The 24,485-nt window shown below is 36.5% G+C and overlaps 1 protein-coding gene across 6 annotated transcripts in view; it reads right to left on the bottom strand.

Moving 5' to 3' along the window:
- LOC135682406 (discoidin domain-containing receptor tyrosine kinase B) overlaps positions 1-24,332 on the bottom strand; it is a 29,656-nt gene extending 5,324 nt beyond the window's left edge. The window contains exons 1-6 of one of the 6 annotated variants that reach the window (XM_065197282.2): positions 24,187-24,332; positions 20,323-20,487; positions 13,251-13,375; positions 2,914-3,254; positions 1,525-1,681; positions 111-611 (exon numbers count right to left, since the gene is read on the bottom strand). In XM_065197282.2, the coding sequence (XP_065053354.2) occupies positions 111-611; positions 1,525-1,681; positions 2,914-3,254; positions 13,251-13,329 (1,078 nt within the window). In that variant the 5' untranslated portion in view covers positions 13,330-13,375; positions 20,323-20,487; positions 24,187-24,332. Of the gene's footprint in view, positions 1-110; positions 612-1,524; positions 1,682-2,913; positions 3,255-13,250; positions 13,376-13,451; positions 14,825-17,345; positions 17,746-20,322; positions 20,488-23,841; positions 24,129-24,186 lie in introns of those variants that run through there. The other 5 variants (XM_065197283.2, XM_065197281.2, XM_065197285.2 and 2 more) reach the window with 5 other exon arrangements.
- Between the last annotated feature and the right edge of the window lie 153 nt (positions 24,333-24,485).

Genomic DNA, 24,485 nt, shown 5'->3' on the forward strand with positions numbered 1-24,485 from the left:
GAAAAAAGATGCCCCTGAAAAATGGCACGTCCCCGCTCCCCCAATCTATTGAGTTATCCCCCCCCCCTCCCGTAGCTATGAGACATAATTTTAAATATAATGTTGCAAACCTGAGTCAAATTCAATCTCGCCAATAAGTAGCCACGAACGACGAAGATAAAAAGAGCATTTTAAAAATCTTCCTATATTGCCGTTTAGTGAAACCTTTATCTGGAGAATTCCTTGCTCATTCTTTCCTTGTGCAGTTGGGTAAAAGTTCCCTGTGCTGATAAATTCAACACTATCTCCACTCACTTCCACGCTAACTTTCTCGAACAGTTTAAAGTTGTTTTTGTTCAGCACGTGGAATGAAATCGAGTTGAATTTCCTACTGTTATTGAAAGTAAACAATACGATTGGGTTCGATTTGTACCCAACCCATTCTGTGTATAAATTTGTCCTTGACTCGTAAGCAGGACCCTTTGCTGGGACAACCCCGTCAGTCAGCTTGCCGATGCCTCCAAAAAGCATGCCAGATGTTTCTAAAGGTGTATATCCATCATAAGTATCATCTTGTAGTGATATGCCCTTGCGAATTTCACCCAAGGGTCCTGAGTATGACACGAGTCCATCTGTAAGAAAATAAATATATAATCAACAATCTGAGGGGAGAGATGTCAAGGACAATCCACCATTTCTTTATAAAATATGGGCCCATTTTTGTCCTAAACAATGCGCAAAGAGGTGTCCCAGAAGTTTAGAACAAGTTTAATCTAAGTTTAACTTAAGTTTAACCAGGTAACAAGCCCAAAAATTTTCTTATAAAAACCCCAAAATCTATTATCTATGTAATTACCATAGCTTGGATATGTCTAGAAATTTTGCATCTCAAATGCATACCATCTGATAAAAAATCTTATAGGGTACCTTAATTGAGTGAAAAATTAGAGAAAATGGAATAAATACCTGAATTTGATAAGAAATTAATCTTACAATTACACGAAAAATGTTCGTATAATCATCAGAGGTGTTTAGTTTAGTTTTCTAAAAAGCTTGAGGCGACAAATGCCTTATTAAAGACAGTAAAACCGTATGAAAAATGCCTTAAACAAAGAGATAACAGAGCAGTTGAACTAATGTCAGAATTTTGTCTATATTGACACTGCATAATAAAGGCCAACCTCCCAAACCCTTGAATTTAGTAATAAATGCATATGAGGAATAGATGAAGAATTATTTTAAAAAAGCTGGCTGAAATTTCAAGGCTGATTGAAGTGAATCTAAATGCGAGGGGAGCTTTTACGATCAGTGATCTCGATTTTTTATCATGAAATTAAAGACCAGAGAAGAAACATTTATGAGAGCAGATCGCAACAATGCAAAATATTAAGAACTGAACAACCAGTATAGCCTTTTTTTAATTCGGTTTAAGCCCCCGCACTTCTTTAGGCCCCCTACTTTTTGCAACGCTCCGAGGTGTCTGTAGGGTGTAGACGATGCCTTTTTTGGCTTGCACTTAGCACAATGAATGAAAGAATGTGTTACCTCTCTCTTGAGTCCATGCACACCCATACAATTCTAACCTCATACAATGTATGGTAAATCGACTCCCAATGGGAATGATTCTTATATGCTGCAAAATCATTGGTCGGCTGAAAATATGTTTCACTGTGGAGTTGGTGTCAATGTTCCCTTTGAAAACCTGAAAACAAAGGGAGAAGCAGAAATTAGCAATGATATACAATGAAAATAATTCCCTTGGGGTAAAAACGGGTAACAGCTTTTTTTAATTCGAGATGACATGGACAATAAAAAGCAAAGACAACTTCAAACAGTAAGTACTTGTTTTTAGGCCAACTTAGTGAAAGTTTTAAATCAAAATGATACTGTAAAACTTTGTATTTGATAAAAATGTTTCGGACCTTTCTTTATAAGCAGGTTTCTTAAAAAGTGATTTGCTTCATAGAAAAGCAGTGAACAACAAAAAAACTTTTTATTGTTGATGTTTTGAGCACAATTTCCTTCATCTATATACTGGTGTGTTGAATTCGGGTGGGGCAATTTTCAAACTCTGATCAAATCATGCTTAAGTAATGAAATGAGTTCAGAACCGGCTAGAATATTAAGTTAGGTATCTACTACTGTAGATAAATAATTAAAGTGAAAATTTTCAAATCAAGAATTGTTCTGGTTGGTTGAGCATCCTTCAAAAGTTAGATGAATCGAGGTGCCAATGAAGATGGTTTGCATTCTTGAGTATAAGCAGCATTCACTCGAGTCACCGAAAGGCCGAACTATCAAACCCCGGCCTTAAATAGGTCATCGTTAAAACCAAAAAGCTTCGTAATATTTTTTATTCACCTAGCATCAGTTTTCAATATCTAAAAACAGCTAAAACGGTCGTAAAAATCTCTCAAACTGGAGTTATCGCCGACCAAAACCTTAAGAATTCGCAGTCAAACGCTGATTTGAACAGACAGGCATCTCACAGATAAACTGTTTCAAAAACATCAAGGTGTTATGTGTTATGTATCAAAATTAAGCCAGCATGCATAACTTCTTGAATATGCCTTTGCAGTGATAACATTTATTGAACATTGAAAAGGAAAATATTTATCATCTTGTTCTTTCTTCTAAAAAAGGGTAGAAGAAATAAACTTGATACAACAACAAAGTTAAACTTTTGATCGAAATTCTCAAAATTAAAATCATCGGTTGACCAGTAAATTGTATGATGCGAGTTTCAATTTCTAAAAGAGAAATGATTTTTCACAGAATAGGAAGTGAATTATATCACTAATTCACAAACCTTAATTGCAATCAAAGAATTCATTTTAGAAAATCCTCAAAAAATTGAAAATTGTCATTTCCATTGATGATAGTTGATAATAAGAAAACTTAAGGAAAGATTTATCAAATTGTTATAATTCTCACCTTCCATGTTCCTTGTTCTTTATACTTCCTGTAACTTGTCTCATTATTTCTTTTGTACTCTATTTTAAAAAACTCCACCCATTCTTGTCCATTGTGCCTCCCTTGTGTCGCAATCCCAGTTACTCTGGTGTTTCCCATCAAATCAACTTCCACATACGGCTCCGGATATTTCTTCAAATCAGCAGAACACCATCCACCACTTAACTTTTCATGATTGATTCTTGCAAAGTGTGGCCTATAGTGCCGACTGTCTCTTCTTTTAAAATAAAGCCACGATTTCGCAGTGACCTGGCTGTCCTTTATTGAGAGGTCTTCCATTCCAAGTGGCGAGTTGCATTTACCTGAAATTAATATGAATTTTGATTAAAAGCAATATTCATTTCGACGTTTTTGCAAGGAATCCTTAAAAACATCTCGATCAATATTAAGAATAGGAATCCTAAAGATGGCGTTTCTCTAGTCACACGAGAGACTGAAAGAAGTGATAACATAAAAATTTCTCAGCCAGTTTTATGAATCACTTCTGGGCCCGAACTGGCTCCGATGCAGTGGATCTTTTAACAAACAAAATAGTGGGGAATTTCCCTACCAGGCCCTTAAATTTCCCCACAAGTTGGCCCATGATTACCCACTAGCAAAGGTTTTCATGAACAGGGGCTTCATCAGAGCTTTTTTGCTCTGATGAAGCCCCGTATGCCGGGGCGAAATATTAGCCTTTACTGATTCACGTGTATTTATTGTTGTTTATTCTCGACGTATTGCGGTGTTTCATATTTGCTACATTTTTATCGACTTTGCGCCGCAAGAACTCCTCGGAGCCCGTCGAGCAGCCTGCTACAGTGGTCTTTTCTTCATTTACATTTTTAGGAATATTGTTTTAAAAGTCAGTTTGACGTGTCTTTAATGACTGCTTGTTATGTCGTTGTCAATTTGTCAAATTATGTTTTACTTCTTTCGTCTCATGTAAATCTCTGGCTCTGTCTGATTTCCTTACACTACACCAAAGCGAGGTATTGAAATTCGCGGGAAAGTTCTACGACGAATGCTTTGACAGTTTTGTTTGCGTCATTGTCCTGTGAACATGCCAAGGCTGAAGGCTCGTTATTTGTTTTGTTTATAAGTAACTTTTCGCTGCTGAGTAATGAATAATGTAAGGGCTGATGTGCAAGACCTTGGCGTACTTGACCCGTTGCTTTTGTTTCTGCTGTCAGTTGCGTCATGTTAAGAAAAATCCTTTTGTTTCAGTTCCCCACCAGTGAAAATCCCCTGCTCCGGCGGCCCTGAGTACAGACAATCGTCAAACAGTCGTCTACGACAAGTCATTAGTTTATTCATTTTCTTCAAGACTTTTTTAAACAGTTGGTGAAAATGAGTTTGAAATTCTCGGTCAAACGAGATCATCTTTGGTTTAGGCATCTTCGAATCTCGCTTTATGAAAACAAGCAGATCTGATTCAAGTATACACCTTCTCAACTTTTGGATCGAAGCCATGATTCTTTCTCTGAAGCTACTTTGGATCTGTACTTGGGTATCAATTTCTGTTAAACTAGTAATTATCCATTATGTAATTATAGTATCAATTTCATAATTTTGCCTTCAAGCTCGATTTTGAAATTTAAAATTCTGTAATTTTAAGTGCTTAACTGAATTTAAATCTTTGCCCCCCTATTAAAGGAGTTCCTACGTTACAAAAAACAACTGACACCCTTTTCTGATCAAGGATAACCAAACACGATATTGTAGGACCATTTTTTCCAATCTCATATTTTGAAACTAAAGCATTACAAAAGTTAGCAAACTTAAACAAGTGTTTTTAGCTTCATTCTATGACAAAAACCCTGCGCTGAACGCCTTCAGTGAAATTTCTGGCAGCAAAATCTTTATAAATTTCATCATTTGAGTCTCAGATTCATTTGACCTTCAGATTCAATTCTTTGTCACAAAAATTAACTCTTTACAAACAAAATCCACAAAGACAAACAGAATGAAGCTGAAAAGAAGGTGAACTCTCGATAGAAAACTTCGGTGTTCATTTTCTATCAAATAAAATGTAAGATTCTTGAATGGATAAGTTTAGGATTCAATGATGATGACAAACTTATGACAACTTCTATATGCCTTTACATTCTTTAAGATAAAAACTTTCTGAAAATGCTTTGTTCCTTGACAGAAAACTGGAGGTCCTGAAAGATAGTTCGCGCTTCTCTTATCAGGATTTGAAGAACACGCCCGACTGATTATATTTTATAGAGCGCGAGCCTCCTAAAACAAGATTGTATATAATACAGAGCGCGTGTTTATGTTTACTGCCAAAGAAATGCACCTCTATAATTTCAAGGCAATAATGCTTTGCAGATATAGGAATAAGAACGATAATGTTTTAAGCAGTTAATGAAATATTTATGCTTCTTTCTTGCTTAATTGGGAAGCTGTGGTCTATTTGCAATGCTAAACATAACAATATTTGTGTACGATTTGCTTTCCTATGTCCGCATTCAAAAGAATACGCGCAAACAAGACTAAAACCTTTAATTTCAAGGCCACCCTAGCCTCGTGCAATTTATTTGACGAATTTTTATTAAAATTCTGATTGGCAGTTTAAACAACCGAAAATTACTCGATCCTAGTAGAAATTATAATCCTTTACAAAAGGCTTGCAGTTTAATTGAGAATCTCGACTCAAATTTATGCTCAAATTTAATCTCGTTTGATATTGAATATTTATTCGATTTTCTAAGCTAATGATCCGTGCATGTTGAGTTTTTTTAAGTAAACAAAGTTTTTCGGTTTTTGGCGTTGTAAAAGCGGTATTTTACAAGTCTTTAGTTTGCCACACTTGAACTGTGGAAAAGGAGGCCAAATTAAGTGGAAATTTTGCATTTAAAACTTTAGAATGATTAGTACTGATCTTCAAGTTAAATGCTTAAGGAAGTATGATATTGTTAAGCGAAACAAACGAGAAACAGTGTTGCATAGGAGCAGATGGTGGGCTAGTCTTTGAGATGATTCATTTTAGAAAAACCCAATACACAAACAACCCTTAGAAGTAGATTATACGTAAAAATGAGAGAAAGCCGGTTTAAACTTTATCATAGGAGTTTGCAATAAAACTTTTTAAAAAAGAGAAAAGCAATTTGTCATCAAAAAGGCCATGTCAATCTTGTTAACGAGGGCTCAGACATCGGTAGTGGGTTGCCGCACCCAAAACATGCTTGACAAGGATATTTTGAGAATTTAGCTGTAAGAGAAAATAGCAGTATATAAACGATGTTGGCAAACGTGGTACCACGATGTGGATACTTAGTAGGTTCTCGCAAATTGAAAACGCAGCTGACATTTTAGTTTACCATTGAAAGTCTACCTATCTTTTTGCTGCTGACAGTTTGATATAGAGATCGTGATGACATTCTTAAGTTGAGTCATCTAAATCTTAGTAGATCCATATTCACATACCTAGTTTTACTTTTTCTTCTTGAAACTTTTACTGGACTTTTTTAATGCACATCAGGTTGTTACAACAATACTTACAATATAGTTCTAGGAGTTCTTATTAAGTATCGTTATAAGAACGTGGGGCTCTATCAGACAGAATGCAGCATGCGTACACAAACCTCTCACAAAATGGAATCTCTATTGATGACCACCTCCCAGAAACATGACCACCTGACCACCTCTATTGATGACACCTGGATATAAGTTGTCTGCTTACTCTCGGTCAGTATCCAACGCTTTTACTCTGAAAAGTGTTTATCCTAAATGTAGGCACTAAAGAATCCAACGTTTATATTCCGAAGAATGTCGCATGAAAGGTCCTTCAGTATGCAATGTTTCCGCTGTTTCGTGCCATCTTCAAATTCTGCTGTACCAAGAACCTATTTGACGGACTTCTTTAAACAAATTCCGCAATTGCTTTATAATTCGTATTTTTTTGGATTTATATTGTGGTGGAAATAAATAGGGGAAGGTAGTTCTATAATATACAAAGATAAATATACCGAACGAAAAAATACGTTGACTACGAAAGTGTCATGTAATTAAAGCATTGGTCATTATTTTTTATGTTATTGCCAACCACATCAGTAGCTTGGTACAATCATTAAATAACGATGAGAATTTGTTCTGACGAGGATGAGAATTTGTTCGGAGAAAAATCGAACAGCCTTTATATAGAAAATTTTTGAGAAACATTGATTTTGTTTTCGTTTCAGACATCGGATGGTAATAGAAAAAGGATAAAAAGATACTTAAGTATGCATTAGAGAATAATTTCTTGTTAACATTGAGCTAGAATATGAGCCCATCTTGAGGCTCAAAAATTGAAAAAGCATCCGGGCGCTTATTCGAGGATTTACGGTGTCTGGATCTTAAGGTGACGGGAAAAGCTCAAGGTGGTAAATACTTTTAATAACAAACCAACTTATGTATTGCGAACTCTCTTACAAATAATTCATTTGCTCATAAGAAAATCTTTATCGGGCATTTTTATGTTCAAAATTTCTTCGCATTTTGCAGATTTTATCGGGGATGCACATTACACCCCTCTCATATATTCCTCAACGTGTATTCGATCTTATCTTATCACCATCATTATCACGTGTATATGAAGTAAACATGTGTTATTTACAAAATGTCCTCCAACACAAGAATCTTTGTTGTCAGAATTACTAGGAATTTAAATACTGTGTGGCAATTCTAGCTTGCTTCCCAACATTTGCATAGTTACCGTTACTAGGCTGTTGTAGATTCAGTTGAAGTTTGTCTGATTTAATGAAAAACTTTTGCCTTTAACAGTATTTAACGATTTGTATAAGCTAGTAGACCAAGCGCATATATTTTGAATGGTGTAACCAATAAAATTGAAAGTCGGTTCATCTTTGTGACCGATTATTTTTCATTTCTTAATTGAAAAAGTTAATATCGTTTGCTGATATCAGACAAAACACGGTGTTTGTTTAGTCGATTGAGCAGAAACTACATTTGCTTTTATTTTCGCTTGGCTTATTCAATTTATCGAAATTTAAATACGGGACAAAATTAACTTGTTATTTAGCCGAGCTTTATTGGAAACAGGAAATGTTTAATTCTTGAATCATGAGACATCGACGCCAAATAAAAACAATGTTTATCGATCACTTTGTAAAAATCTTAGGACGTAACGGCGGTACTCACTTTAAGAAAACCCAGTTTCATGGAAACTCTAGAGATTAATGGACTATTGTGGGATCCAAGTTGCTGTAACTTGAGGCGTTTGCAACTAACGACCCCCATTTGGCTTGAGTTTTTTTCATAACGTGGCAAGTCTGGTCTATTGCCTTAAAACGAGTTAAATTTGATGGTAAATTTTACCATAACTAGGTTCAAAGTTGCCAGAGACACCGTGTTTTTGCCACACTGAGGGGGTATTTCTGAATTTAACGCAATTGTTTATGGTGAAAGAAGAGCAAACATCTCAGAGAAAAGACTGCTTTTAGAAACATAGGATATCAAACAAGAAGTTAGGGGAAGTTTTATTGGTTCATTGTCCGGAGTTGTCCGGAGTTGACCGGAGTGCGGAGTTGTACGGAGTTGACCGGAGTTGTCCGGAGGTGTGCGTTGTTGGGAGGGGTATCTTGGACGGGTTTCTTAAAAACCTAAGCCGAAAGCTGTTTAGTTTTGTTCATGGTTTTCTTAATCCGGCTGAATAAATCTTATGAGCAAGCATTTAAGGGTTATATACACAGGTAAGGTTAACGATGTAAGAAAGCTGTTGATGGTGGGCGATTTCCAGCGTTCGAAAGTTAAAGTTCTTGATTTGTAGCGAGAAGGTTTAGATCCGCTACGAGTATGAATTTGTTAACTGTGCATTTGATCAGCGCATATTAGCGGGAAATATGTAGTTCACACCATAGAAACTCGCAATGTGGAGAAGTAGTTAAGAAGAGAGCAAATGGCTCAAGTTTCTGTTCGTTGATAGTGACCATTGCCTAACAAACAAGGCGGGAAACAGCCCACAAAGAGAATTCTTTATTCGGAAAGCTGAACACGATCTGGTTTTTGTGAGAGTGTTGTTGCTGGAGGAGCCATGCATTCATGCAAAGAGAGCTGCCTTAGGAAAAGGGGACTAGCCTTGAGACAGATAAATAAAAAACATAAACAAAATGCAAGTCTTAGATAAGCACTCTCTTTTTTTAACAACACCGAGGCTCGACTCGATAGTTAAATATGGCCCTGTTATTGGGGAGCTGTCTAGTTTCCATACTGCTCGACCTGATCACGTAATTAGTTTACCCTAGACCTAACCCTAACCCTAAATCTAACCCTAACCCTTTACTTGAAATAATTAATCATACTAATTTATGACTATTAATCGTGCTTATTTATGACTATCAGGTCGAGCAGTATGGAAACTAGACAATTCCTGTCATTGGATAGTACACTTCAGCTATATTATTTCGCCTTTTGCGAAAATTCGGAAGAAGTCGACGGAAATCCCAAAGTGATATAAAAAAGGTAAAATAAAGCTGGAAATTGCGTACAGTCCCCTGCAAAATAATCTGGTTTTTAAGCTCAGTGTACGCTGAAAATGTAATTTCTGCAGGCCTGTTAGCAATTCAGTTTGAGCAATAGAATATTGTTGGTAAATAAACATTATCCCTTCCCTGCGAACAGGCCCTTCTTTCATTTCCAAGCACAAAACCCCATGGATAAAATCCTCTTTTCCTTGGTTTATAAGAATATTCAAAACATAGTTTTATCCGCTTTAAATTAACTTTTCAAATATCAAATCCACTTTATCCTTTAAGAGCATACACTCGCATTTGTTTATGTTCTAGAGCATACAGAAGAGTATCTGCAATCAGCAGATGAACTACACCAACGACCAATAAAATATTAATAAATGTTTCATTTGCTTAAATAGAAAAGAGCAAAGCAAATTTGGTGAACATTGGTAAATTGCCACGCCCTTTAAAGACCTAGCTTGAGACATGTTTAAACGCACAGGACCGTTGTGATTTCCTTTACCCAATGTGGCTATCTAGGTCCCACTTGCCGACAAAGTGGCTGGGCGATTGGCTATCCTTTATTTGCCGTAAGTTTTAAATTCACCGACGAAGCACCCCTAAATGGCAAAACAACGGGCTATTTGCCATGGGGTGTCACAACCCTCACGTCCCCCAAAGCTACGTCTCCGTAAATGAATGAAAACTTTCCTTGCTTTGGCAGACGTTATATACATAAATTTCAGGCTTTTAAGGTTTTAGGGGAATGGGATCTATCTCTCAGGTCAAATTTCCACTAAAATTAACATTTTGAACTGCTTGAAGCATTATCTAGAAGTTTCTTAAATAGAAACCTCTTTGCCCGGTGCTTTTGGCTTTGTCTATTCGTAGTGTTCCTCTTTGACCTTCTCCCTTTGGTGTCCGGCGTTTAGTCGCATCCCCAATTAAGTAAATGAATTTTTTCGCAAGGGGTAGTGATTTTTTACTATGAAAATCTGAAGGAAGGAAGTATTGGGAGATATTTGTCGTCTGTTGGTAATCATGCTTAGTTGCAGGCTACAAATCATAAAATCACACATGTGCGGAGTCGGAAAAACACGAAATCCCTGCAATGATGAGTTCTTTTCTTGTCACATCGCAGGTGTATTCAAGTTTTCAAATTGAGGCTGCTCGTATAAATGAGATTAAAGAGCAATGATAGCTTATCAGAGTTAAAATGTCGTCGTTGCTTGCAACTGAAATACATTGTGCGATAAACTTTAGCATTCCTTTTATTTATACCTTGACAGTAAATTTCACGTATTCCTTGCTATTTTCGTTCCTTTGCTTGGATATTCAATATCAAGTGTTCCCAAAAAACCAAAGTTGCAGAGTGACCCTCTTAGAATTTCATGATAGTTTGCATGGGTGGAGGGTCTTTTATAAAAAAAGTCAAACAAAAAGTCTTACAGTTCTAGCTCAACTTGTTTCTAAGTTATGGCTGGTCTTTACAAGCTGGGTACAGTTGATATAGAACATCTCTGCTATGGGTATTCCTTACAGGTGTTGTCCCTCCCTATCACGGCAACCCCTTAACGACTTTAGAATATTAATTGGCTGCTTGTTCCTTATTTATGCCCGTTGACTTAAACAGTCAACAAAAAATCACATCAGCAGCCTTCCACCTTAGCACATCTTTATCAATGATAAGTAAAATATTTTCCAGCTACAACTTGAAAAAACGGCCTTGTTTTTATGTGCAGCACAAAATTTGAATTTTAACAAATGCTGTTTTTAATTAACTATTTCTCGATACTATGGCTGGTTACAGCGGACTCCCTGACTGAAAAGGTCAATTATCATAATCTACAAAAGCTTTTTATTCGATAAGAAATAAATACTTAGTGTTCTTAGTCCAACAACTCGGGTTGTTTTTAGGTTGCTTCACGACAAACCTCATAGCAAATACGTAAAATAAGTTCAGAATCTTAGAAAAACCCATGATTTTTTCTGAAAATTATCAATAATAGATTAAAACAAAAAATCCTATTAGTGGCAGGAACGCGTTGTAGGTAATCTAGGATAACGTCCTTCAAAAATGACGTCAGCATTCCGATTTCTATTTTGCTCCCGCATCAAACAACCAAAACGCCATCTAATGTATATTAAATCACGTTGACTGAAGCTAAAGGTTATCGTATTCTGCTATTCCTTTGGAAATTTAATGATGTTTCGTAATATTGGCTTGAAACTTGTACTGATTAAAGTTATGAAAAGTTATGTAAGCACAATATAATTTTGATAGTTTAAGTTTGGTATTTTTATTAAGATTTCCACTCCGTGATAAAAATCTCCTTTCCATCAGGAAAACGTAGCTAGGATACTTTTTGCTATTAAACAAAATATAAATTTGAAGATAGTACAAAATAGCGGACACACAGCAAACTGAAGTACTTTCTGTCTGACACTCTTCAGGGTTTAATCGTCAGATGATGACTGAATAACTGAAAATATTTAAGTCTAGTGACGAGTCTCAGTTTTTTACGGGCCAAAACCTCAAATATCGATCGTTTTCATCGAAAATTTAAAGTTTTGGCTGCTGGCAGTGTTAGGGGGCTTCTCGCACCCCATAGCATCACCCAGTTTAAATTATCAACTAGCTTGTAACAATTCATATTCTCAACTTGTGACACTTGTGAATCGAAAAAACCAAGCCTTGTCGCGGACTCTTGAAAATAAATGGCAGATGAATCCAATTCGAATCTCTATTATTTAAAAATAATTTCAATTGATTATTTTACCGTGCGCTAATTTTTGTATTGTAAATGATTTCTTAGTGAGTACTGCATATTATAAAACGAACCCCAAATAAATGAACTGTTATTGAAAATATACCGCAGGAAATTAGCCGTCTAGTTCTGCAGAGGAAAAGGTTTTACTCTGAACTGAGATTGTAAGCGAGAAAACATAAATTTCTAAGCAAATGCTATGAAATAATACAAGTAAACATTACGTTTCTACGGCTGTGAGCCAGAGAAAGGTCGTCCAACGATGAAGTTGTTTCGAGGCAGGTCAATGCTTAACTTTACAAGGGTATGGAAAGTTAAAGGAGTCAACAGTTGTGCTTGGACTTTTTTGTTCTTGACAAAGTGCCAGAAAACAGCAAATAGATGATTTTTATCAAATTCTATTTCATACGTTACAAGGAAAATTTCGAGGAAAGCAAATAGGAAAAGATTAATCCAGAAAGAATAATAAACAAAATTAGAAAACTGAGGCGTTTTCTAACTCTGAAATAATAAATATTTTACTTTGCTTTTAAATAAAATTGTGTTTGCTTCCGTGTTTTTTATCTTTCGACAAACTATTCGGCTAATAAGGTTTTTCAAGTGTTTAGAAATACGAAAATCATTTTATATCGACGTGAATCCGAATGAAAGCGTTCATTATTGCTTATTTTAAATCTCGAAATCACGCCTTTCATTAAATTTAGATTTACTTTTAATGAACTACCTTGGGCAATATTCAGCTAAACCAATTTTTGTTTAATTTCAAACCCTCATTGGGTATTTCATCGCATGTTTCATTATAGCTAAAAAATTGTCGTTGAGAATAACTACTTCTAGAAAAGACAGGAATTCTTCCTATATAAAATATTAAAATCTTACAAGATGCTTCGACATTCAATGAAAAATGATAAACTTATCATCATAAAAACATATCAAACCCTTAAAAAAGAAAGGAAGGCTTTCTCTAGCCTGAGTGCTGGGAAATTCATCGCAAAAAGGGAATGAATGGTAGTTCACCTAAAAGAATTAAGTACTTTTTCTAGGCTATTACCAAAGTCTAGCAAGGTTAGTGTGAATTTGAAAGGCTCACCGTTGTTTGTGGCATAGGACAACAGAGATTGTGCAAACAGACACAGGAGGCCAACACCAATTCCCTGTTCATCGAACATTATCAATCGTCGCGGCTGCTTCAAAATCCACTCCAAACTTGACCTGCTGGAGAAAATGACCAAATACCTCAATGAAATTAAACTTGTGTGCTAAAAGGAATATATTTACAACATAAACTTACACTGGCAATAAGACGCCTTTTGAGCTATGTTTAAGCCACTTAGTTTATTTGTTATTGCGCCATGTTTTCAACTTCTTGTTTTCGAGGACCTAATCAGCGGACTGGCTCTTTGGCGGATCACGCAGTTTTTGCACCTATTAAAATCACTGTTGCTGGTAACAGGGTAGCTAGCTTTGTTGATGGAGTGTTGATTTATGGGTTCTGTATATTTCCTGGAACAACTTAGCCGGGATCTTAATTCTGTTAAATTGTATTCTGTTAACATAGAAGGCCATATTTTCAATACTGGAATATTTCGTGATGTTCCCTATTCTAGAATTGTCAAATTTCTTTCCTTGTGTGTGTGGTTAATTTCCTGTACGTGTGCGCACAAAAACCCAATAGCTGGCATTCAAATATCACCAGTACTCAAATAAAACATGCGTAGGTTTGTCTACAAATTCAGTTTGATAAGAAATCTATTAAACTTCAAAAGGTCTTTAGATGCGTCACTGAAAGCGAGTCTACTTTGAAAAAAAGTCTCCTTCAATATCTTTTTGGATTTCTACACTTGAATTTCCAAATGTTCAGCACATGCTAATTTCACCGGCAGGCAGTGCAGTATCATTTATTGCATAATCCTCTACTTTTGTACAAATCTCAGCTATTCCTTTAACACCATTAAGAAATGATCACATTCGATCGAATAGCTACTTTCTTGTGGTCCTGGCTTCATCTGCATTTCTATTAGTTCCTGGAATTTTGGTCCGGAGATTAGCCTACGATCTACTCCTTCGGTGAGATTCTTCATAGAGATGTTCTCTACTGTGCAGGCTTTTCCGATTTAATCCAATATTTACTCGTTGCCTTTATTCATTATTCGCCTCGAAATGTGCGATCTTTTGTATCTCTGTATTTCTTTAAGTACATTGTCTGGCAGAGCAAAGGCCGAAAACGTTTTAAATAGGACACCATACTAAGTTGACATTTGGACACTGCAGCTGCCACCAGTATGCTGCAAGGCCATGGGCAGGATTAACACAGGGGGGCCACTTAAAACTGATTAAATGTCTGTAAAAGCTGCATTTTGGAAATAACTCTCAGAGTGTAAAAGGGGCTAATGATCAAATGGTAAGTGAAACAAGGTCAAAGGAAAAAGGGGAGATGGAATTAGCACATTTAAATGGTTTATAGATTCATGGTCTCTTACAAAGACCGAGATTCATAGTGCCTTGTGTAGCATAAGTAAAACCTTTTGTTTGATGAGTGGCAGCCCTGAGAACAACGTTTAGCAACGGCCACTTATTGCAAAATACAAAATGTGATTAAATTTGGCGTTGAATCTTTTGTTAAAATTAGGATACGACTTACCCTATCATAAAAAATAATCTTAATAACTAATTTCTACAATACTCCACCAATCTTACACTTTACAGCACCTCGGTCTTGGCCAGTGGCGTATAAAGAGGGGGGTCAACGAGGGCGAGAAACTACTGTTTTGTCGGAAATCGGAAATATAACATTGTTGTCTATAAAACGATTTCTTCCGTTGTTTTGGATCAGGCTAGCAGCCTTTTTCAATTAGGTATGGTATTTAAAAATGCTTTTTTAAAAGAAAAGACCAGAAAATCTTGTAGTAATGATTTATATAAATATAAATATTTGCATATAAAAAATTGCTGATCGAAGTTTTTACTCTCATCTGCATCAGACCAAAAGTATTTAAATATCTATGTCATTTATGCAATTTTCTGTGTATCTTTAAAATTTTGCAGTACCAAAGCAGGGACCGGGGAAGCACAGGGACCGGGGTACTTAGAACCATACAAAAAGTCGCCCCGCTCTTGATTTTCAGCATGTTTACCCCCCCCCCCCCCTCCAAAAAAAAGTTTTAGCCTCCTCAATCTGTAATATGATCCGCGGTCCTTGCATAGGCATACAATCCATGTAAAATATAGCAAGAAAATCCATGCATACATGATCTTCCCCTGTTGGTGATTGGTATCACAGCCATTTGCGGTTTCTTTTTTGCAAAATTTTCTTTAGAAAATGCTCATCAACAACTGCTTCAAAACAGCTATCGGCGATTTAATTGTAAAACCACTTAAAAAGGGGGTTTTACAAATGTGAGTTCGTAGGTCGTTCGCAGAAACGTACACGATAAATACGGCAAAAACTGTTATCCAATTCTCTATACACTTCTTCTAATTCATCAGTTCACGGCAAACGACTAAAAATATCTTAAACGGCTAACGGCGACAATGTAACGGCAAACACAATTCTACAAGCTAGCGACAAGGTACACTGAGTTCGACAAAGCTTACGGCAAGACTCAACCTAACTATAAAGCCACCCCTTATATACCCTAAGAATAATACAATTTACAGAAGCTGATGCAATTGCAGCGCAATGATGCAATTGTCATGTGATGTCCTGCAATGAATGGGAACCCTGTGTTCTAACATAATCAACATGTTTGTAGCTCTTTCGGCGATTTAATCAACGTGCTTGTTTATCTTTGAAATGCGCATTGGCTTTACATATGTCAAAAGCAGCCAAAGGGCCAAACAGTCTAGACCGAATAATCTCAAGTGGGAAAATGATTATTATTTCCATTATAAGTCCAGCGACGGTTAAATGTTTTCGAGTATTTTACATGAGATATTTTGTGTCTCAATATTCAATCTCAAAACTTGGTGCTTTAGTGGACTATAGCACTTGCCTCACAGCCACTGCGCTGTTCTCCCCTTCCAAGATACCATAAAGCATTTCCTTGATGTCCAGAAACTTTTCAAAATTAAAGGAATGTATTTTGTCCTTGAGGTTGACCACAAGAATCAGGGTTTGGTCTTTTGATATTTATTATGTTGCTTGATCGAAAAATGTGGCACTGCTTGACATTTCTTATGTATATTCTGCAGTCTGTGTTTTTGGTCGATACAAAATTATAGATGGTAATCAGATGATATTGTGCAGAATTATCAACCTGGTTAATGTATATTTTATATGATTTTACTTAATTCTTAATAATTTGGTCCATCTCTTGGCTGGCGGTATCCCGTATGTAAGTCACCTCGAGTCGTATACAGGTAAAAATGCATTCAATTTAATCTACAGGTATCCTTCAAATAATCTTTCAACTAGATTGCTCATTTATTCGTTTATTGTATTTTCTTTAGGACCATTGTGTCTACTAGAAGTGAACAAGCGCTTGTAAGTAGCAATTATTATCACTTTGCCTAAAATTTACCATACATGCAAGCTTTTTGTGAAGATTCAAACTAAGGAGCGTACGGTACAAATAATACAAAGTAGCCGTGTTCATATTAAAGCGAGGCTGTCCGAGGGGTTTAAAGATTTTTTCGCATGAGGCCAAACAATCAAATTTTGCTAGATGATGGAACTCCCACGCTCTTTCGGAAATTACAAAACAGTAACAAACGACCAAAGTCTTCCATTTATAAATGTAATGGAAATAATAAATTCGGCATTGCACACAGTAAACCCATATTCTTGTTGAATTAAAATCGAATCCTTATCATCATTATAAACTTTCATTTTACTCCAAAACGAGGCCTATATTTGAAGTAGATATCTGGGTGCCGCTGGACCTATTTTCGATTAAATAGCCATCTGAATGCGTTACTAAGCTTGGAGACTGTAAATTGTGCTACAGACCGTTAAAGATACGAGGGCTGTCCTCTGAATATCAAAGATCGTCAAATCCTGGCATTTTTTCAGGGAAGAGACGCTCTTTTAATAGGAATTTGACATTTGATGTATGTTTAAACGTTAGACATTTCAATCAAGTCCAATAGCGGGAGCCTTGATTGAAAGCTCTTAATTAGCTTAAGATCGTACCTCAAACGTCAATATAAGAAAGAGATATATGTCGAATACATTTAGCATTCTTACCAGCCATGGTGCTTGTCGCTTTTGGACTACACAACGCGCAATTGTGTGACAAAAAGTGAATTGGCACAAATGAATTCAAAATGCAAGTCCAAGTAATAAGAATGAAGTGAAAGTGTGGTCTAATGCGAGATAAAAGCTGGTACAGACAGCGAACTCTTAGCAAGTATCAATCCAATTTAGCAAACAAAAGAGGCAAGTTCTGATCCTTTAAGTATCACATGTCATTTAACTTAAAGGATTGCATTCGCTTATCGCTTGGTAATTTTGTTAAACCATCTTCAGAGAAAAAGGTCACCATAGTTCTTATCCACAACCCTAGAAGACTATTGCTTCAACACAAAATTCTTACAAGGTAGTCAGTTGGTCTGTAATGATTAAATTGAGTAATGTTTTTGCACTCTTTTTTATAAGAACCAGCAAATTTTAGTAGCTCAGGTTGGTTGTTTTAATTTTTTCTAAAATCTGAGACTGGATTGTTCTTAATTTCTAGGGTGTAATTATTAGCTAATTATTGTTGTTAAATTTATATGGTGTAAGCAGTGCCATCGGGAGCTTTTTCGCTCTAGGGTAGTGTTCAGGCCTCGTTTCCAAACAAGGAGAGTAAGACATCTTTCATTTACCGCCATGTTTCAATTTTCACCGAAGAAGCATCCTAAGATTGGCAAAAAACTTCTCGTTTTTGAGATGAAACATTGTTCAAAGTTACATTTTACAGTAACTCAGCCTCAGCTTGTTCTTAATATGTTCTCAACTTTTGACAAATTTTGAAGCTCGTGTTCTTATAAATTGTTCTTATAAAAAGAGAGCGTGAAGGCAATATAATTATGTTTGAGAATAAAAATCACCGTCTGTTGAATTTTATCTGTAGCGGGGTAGTTTCCCCATAATGAATTTTGATGTTTGCCAAAATTCCTTATCTTAAGAAATGTTTGCGTTAAGCGATTCTACATCCAGTGTAACGAAATCAGCTGGATGCTAATGGCAAATTGAAAGTGTTTTGTAAAAATTGAGCGCATGCTCTTTGACTCCAGGATGGGGGGTTTCCTCGCTCATTAAAAATATTTATCTTGCTCGTCTCCCTAAGGTTAGGAAAACACATCGGTGAACTTGTGAACACAATAAACAAGGACCTAAGTGGGTACAACTTACCTTGATGATTATTTTAGTGTTACGGCAACCGAGGGCAAGTTCTCCACATATTAAACTTTTGCCAGGGCAGAATTTTTCTGCAGGAAAAATATGCAGCCACTCATCCCCAACAAAAATAATAAAACGACGCCCCTGCAAAATACAGATTGAGGGGGCTAAAACGATTTAGAGGGGCTACACGTGCTAAAAACTAAGAGCAGAGCGATTTTTTATGATTTTAAGTTTATTTTGGAAATTTTGAAGGGAAGATAAAGCCCCCGTAGCCCACCCCCGAATCCGCAGTCCTGCACACAGTATTACCCCGATATGGTATCATTGTCTTTCCCAAGCTCATAAGTGGGTGCTGCATAGGCGAATTATCAACAGCAAATTTTAGTGTCTATCCAAATTTTAGTGTCTGAAGAGAAGCCATACTGAAGTCATATTTAAATCAAAATTCTGTAAATTTCTGTTATTGGTGAAATAAGTTATGAAACAATTAATTTGAATGAACATAGCTCTAATAAAAAATTGATTAATTCATATATTTTTGCATTCAATGTAGATAAAATCATTCAATACGTTGACATTACACCCATCCCAGATATCCGTAAATGATGATTCCTGCTGGTGACAAGAGATAAAATGAATGCGTAAACAAATGTGGTGTCCCTAGCGCATTCTTGCATCTGTACAAAGTGTCTGGCATTGCACAGAAAAGATTTGGCGCGCATTAGGGGTTGTAATTTAACAGGACGTGGAGATATGTGTGGGGACATTTGGACGTGGGGTCGTGAGGGAGAGGGAACTTAGGTGCTTGTTGAGGTATGGGGGTGTATAAAATGGACCAGCTTCTTAGCTTTGATAGAAAAACACAATTTTTAAAGATTATCATTGATTTGCTGTTAGCCTTTGAGTTTTAACCTGAAAGCCTTCGGAAGTCACTGTTAGTCAAATATTCAAGATCCAATTATGAAGCCAATCTTTTTGACGAGAAGGAAGACTTAAAGGCTAGAAGTTCTAGTTGATATTTAATGCAGTTGTTGTTTTCCTGACATCTAAGTTGCTTATCCTAATTAGGCCATTGTGTGATGGTGAGTCAAGTTTCAAATTTTTCAAAAAAGGAAAAATAATTGAGCATTCTAAAACATTCGTTTACATCCAAATTCAAATGATTTTACTGGGTTTTTACGATAAATTTCGAAATGCAGAGACATAATTATTTTGGACCTCGTGATAAAAAAGCACTTTTAAGCATCTACGACTGTGAAAAATCGGCTAAATCTGTTAGAACTTAGCTGTTATATGACCATATGGACACAGTCTCTACCCCCATCTAATCACTACCCAATGAATTGGGCTTGTTTTAAAAAAAATTATGAACCAGGCTAAACCAACAGAAATCTGTTATCAAACTTAGTTCCCTTACTTGCAATATCTCAATCAATTTCCACCGATTGCACTGATTATGCATATTAAGAAGGAGTATTACGCTCGATATTCCAAAATTCTGAAAATGTGTTTCATGACTTTTTGCTTTAGCCAATACATTGCTTCTGTGCTTCTGAATTAATCTGAACCGCGGTATGTGAGACAAGTTAAACGTAAGCTTTAACTGCTGTGTATTGGTTATTCAGCAGGAGAGAAGGGGCAATAATGCTCACCTTAGAAAAATAAATTTAGTCTATTGTAATTGCTACTTTCCAATCCTAAAAGGGGCCAAACTGGCAAGTGGCAATAATAGAAATTTGTATCTAAAAAAGCAGTTTCAATCGAAAGTCAATAAAATCCGTACAAAAAAGGTGAAAATTAAACATATATAAAAAGAATGTAAGCAAAATACACTTACAAAAATCAAGAAGGCAAACAGCCGTCCTCTCTTTGACTTGGTATAGATTCTCAAGCAAGCCTTCTTGCCTTTTTCTTGAGTGAAACTCGCAGATGGTTCAACGGCTAAACAGCAAGGCTAGCCAATGAACTGTTCCGTATGTCCGCTTTGATTGTAAATTGGACACTACAACAGAATACAGTGTTTAGGCGACCTGCACGATCCCAATATTTTTATGCTTGAAAATATCTATGTAGTATGGTTTATTAATTATTTAGCTGTTTTGAATGTTGTACGCAGCAGTTGGCTCAAGAAATCACAGCCAAACTTTAAGAGTGCACTTATGGCAGAACTGGGCGACATTAATTCCTTTGTTTATCCATAACTTCGAAAAGACCTCTATGCGTGCAAAAAGCACCTTGTATTTCCGGATCAACGCGCGTAGGAAAATCGTCTTGCACTGGCGCTTAAAAATGCATTCTTAGGCCGGTTCCGGTCCCCTTGTTAGTGCCGCAAAAGCCGATTAAGTCATTAGCGCAAATGGCGTTATTGTTTTAACTTCGTTTTCCACCATCTAAAAATCCTCCAAATATTTTTCCTGTGAGACAATTTTTTTGAAATCAGCTACTACTTCACAAGCATGCCACATGAGTCAAGAAAAACCCAGACAGCCTCGCTTTCGTAACTTAGTATAATGCCTGCCAAAGTTGCTTGAAACACCCGGCTATTTACGCTGCATTTGATTCCTTTTTCATTCCTTTTATAAAAAAAATTACTACTTCCGTCCCCTTCCCCCAAAAACAGTGTTGATAATTTAGAGAAATATCATAAAAGAAGCGCAAAAGAAAATGTTTCCTAAAATCCTAACCTGTTTGATAGTAAACCAACATTGTTCTGTGGGGGAGAGGGTGATGATTGATTTTGACCTTGGAAATTGACGTCAGTGTTCAAAGACTTTTGGCAGCCATTGTAGTCCTTCCAATGATATAGAAGCGCTTGTCTTCGTCATCTCTTTATATGTCAACCAAATTTTAGAAAAGCGTTAAGTACTTATCTAACTGTGACATGCTGAATTAGAACTTAGGATGGTCTCAATCTAAAAGCGATTTTCCAGAGTTATTCGTTAAAAACTAATTTGTTATTATGCCAGCTTGCAGAAATCGTTATGCGAAATGTAAGGAGCTATGCTATAAGGAGTTATGCTATGAGGAGCTATGCTATAAGGAGATATGCTACAAGGAGCTATGCTTATCGAGCAGTGTCCTGGTCTAACCTCTCGATGTGACCACCACACCTCGTGATTCCTACGCCTGGAATTACAAAGTGGTGGTGACTCTTCTCACTCTGAGGGTAGGTTTGGTCCTGTCAGGAACTCGGACCACGAACCCTTGGGTCTGTAGTCAGCGACCCTAACAACTGAGCCATCCTCGCACCTAAATACTGTGACATGCGCAACTTCTACTTCTTCTTGATTTCTAGGGGATTGCAGGACGGGAGGATCCATCAAATCACTGTGGACTCTTTTGTAGGGCAGTTTTGAGTCTCATCTGATCCGAGGGAATAGAATTTATTTTCGAATATTTTTAGCATACTGATAATTCTATCATAGAGTGGATTGGAGAACTAGCAGATACACCACACCCACACGTATTGAAACCAGTGAGACACTTGGCTCGAAGCCGCTGGATTCTTATCCGTGTATTTAAATGGAATCGACTTACCAATGAAGTATTTGCCAAGGCTTCAAAGAGCTTAAGGATCTATTTGAAAATTACCGACATCAGAATTATCTTTTATTCATTAATCATGAGAAGTGATTATTCTAGCTTTCGACTGTCGAGAATAGTCTAGCCAGGCACCTGATTGGATCACCAGAGAAGAGAAGCACCTTAGGTTTTGTATTTACATGTGAAACTAAGATGTCAATGTAAACTAAATATATTCATTAATAAAGTTCATTTTACGTCATTGATTAATTTTGCATTAGAAATACAGACCACCTTTAAAGTGTTCAAAGACTAAGTACTTAAAAAATTCTATATTCTGGATTTCCATCACGCTTAGTAACTTGGATGATATCACTGCAGTAAAAATGGCAATAATGACATTGATGAAAATGATGATTGAAGTTGATTACGAAAATGATGATTATGATGATTTAAACGACGATGGTGATTGCGATTAAAGGTGATTAACAATGATTGATGATGTTGATTTATGATGATTAGTATATCGATCACAAGGATGATTGAAAGTGACTGATATTTTCATGATGATTGTGACAATGATTGATGGTGATTGATCGTGATAATCGGCATGATTTTCTCGATGACTTTGATTACGATTGTGATTATAATTTATACTGATTTATGATAATTGATAATGATTGATGATAAATAATGATAATGGCTATGATGATTATCAAAGTACTGATGGTGCTAATTGTAATTTTTGTAAGGAATTGTGACATTGAGATCACGATTAAGTCCTCAAAATATAGAAATTTTTGGGTCTTAATTTCTTAGACAATAACTCTTCAATAAATGCACTGTAGAGCCCAGGATTGAGGTATTCTTACCTGGGATTTAGCTGGTGTCAAGGTTTCTTATTGGAAGTGGACACTTAGGCTGTTGGATATGTCCTAATAGCATCACAATATTTTCATTACCACTTTACACGAATTCCCAAAGCCAGCCTTCTATCACCTAAAGAAGTCTTAAATAGACCTTTGAACAAGTTACTTAAATATATGCTTAATTCAAAGATAGAATGGTTGTAGCATTTGGGGACCGTTGGTTCGTTGACCCCCCCCCCCCACCCCACCGACTCAAATCAAATTTGCAGGGCTCAATATATCTAAGAATTGCCGTTTGCCCCAAGCGCCTATTGAAGAGTTGCAGGGAGAGATTTGGGGTGTGTTAACAAGTGCACAATTTCAGTATTTGCATTTAAAAACATTTCCAACAGCTCTGTATAGTTCAGAGCAAAAGCGGATTCTTTGCAACGAGAAAATGACTAGTTACCAATACCTCCGAGATCTCAAAATTTATTAGAATTTGCGGTGAGTCTAGTTTTCATTTTTAGGTTAATAAAAGCGGATTGGTTTTCAATGGCACTTCATTTGTAAACAGTTTCATAAATGTGACAAAAAACCGGATTTCCTTCTGAAGGGCCTGCAAATCTGTTTCTCGTACTTATGCTGCATATTAATGCAAAGCCCCGATGTTTTTGTAAGAGAAAAATATTTTCGCTAAAAAGGTCGCTCGTTGTAAAATCAGCGTCCCTAGAAATTTTCTTGCCTCTTGAATCGTGTATTATTAGATCAAGCTTCTATGTTTATTTTAGCCAGTATCTTTTGTCCAATGTTTTCATGAAAGTTTGAATTGCGAGGATAAATCTTTGCAGAATTTTTGGATTCTCTCGCAACAGTGGCAGGTGAATTTGCAGAGGCAAACAGAAGCACGACCGGAAAAAGCAAGTCATGTACGCGTTTTAACTACGAAGAAGAACACGAAGATAAAATGATGTTAAAGCACTCACAGATCTCCATTTGCGAATCGTTTCGTTAAGCAATCTTTCCCGTTCTTCCAGGGCACCTTGTAAAAGCTATGTTACCGTTCTATGCTAGCTCTTGCTTTGTTTACAACCTGTTATGGTTATCATGCCTGTCAAACCAAAAAGTCGAGAAGACGGCAAATGAAGACTGACCACAATCTTTCATTTCAACAATCATCTGCTTCAGTACTTAAAAGTCCACGTGCTTGACCACAATTCTAACCAACTCCCCAAACGAATCCCTTCTTCGCCCTAGCTAAACTGAATTTTCAATTAGCTTGTCGCTTAAATTACAAACAGGCACCATAGTAACCCTGTGCTAAGACTTACCATCAAGTGCGTTTCCCTGGCTGGCTGCAGTTCCCAAAGTGATGTTAAAGTCTTTTTAACCCGAGGCAGAGAAACCTATTATCATAAATTAGATAACATTCAAAAGGGCCTACATGCATCTGAGTTAAACATTTGCCATGAAAGGACCCCTGCCCTGTCTTGTCATTGTAAAAGCGTTATCGTCATCGCGGGATGTCATTTTTGTCAGCTCAAAATTCGAATCTCCTTATCTCAGAATCACTCGCAACTCTGAACTCTGTAGACAAATCATCAACTCTGATAACTGTATTGTGAATAGT

This window comes from Rhopilema esculentum, chromosome 16 (genome assembly GCF_057945365.1).
Source record: "Rhopilema esculentum isolate cy_ngs chromosome 16, ASM5794536v1, whole genome shotgun sequence".
Taxonomy (NCBI): Eukaryota; Metazoa; Cnidaria; class Scyphozoa; order Rhizostomeae; family Rhizostomatidae; genus Rhopilema; species Rhopilema esculentum.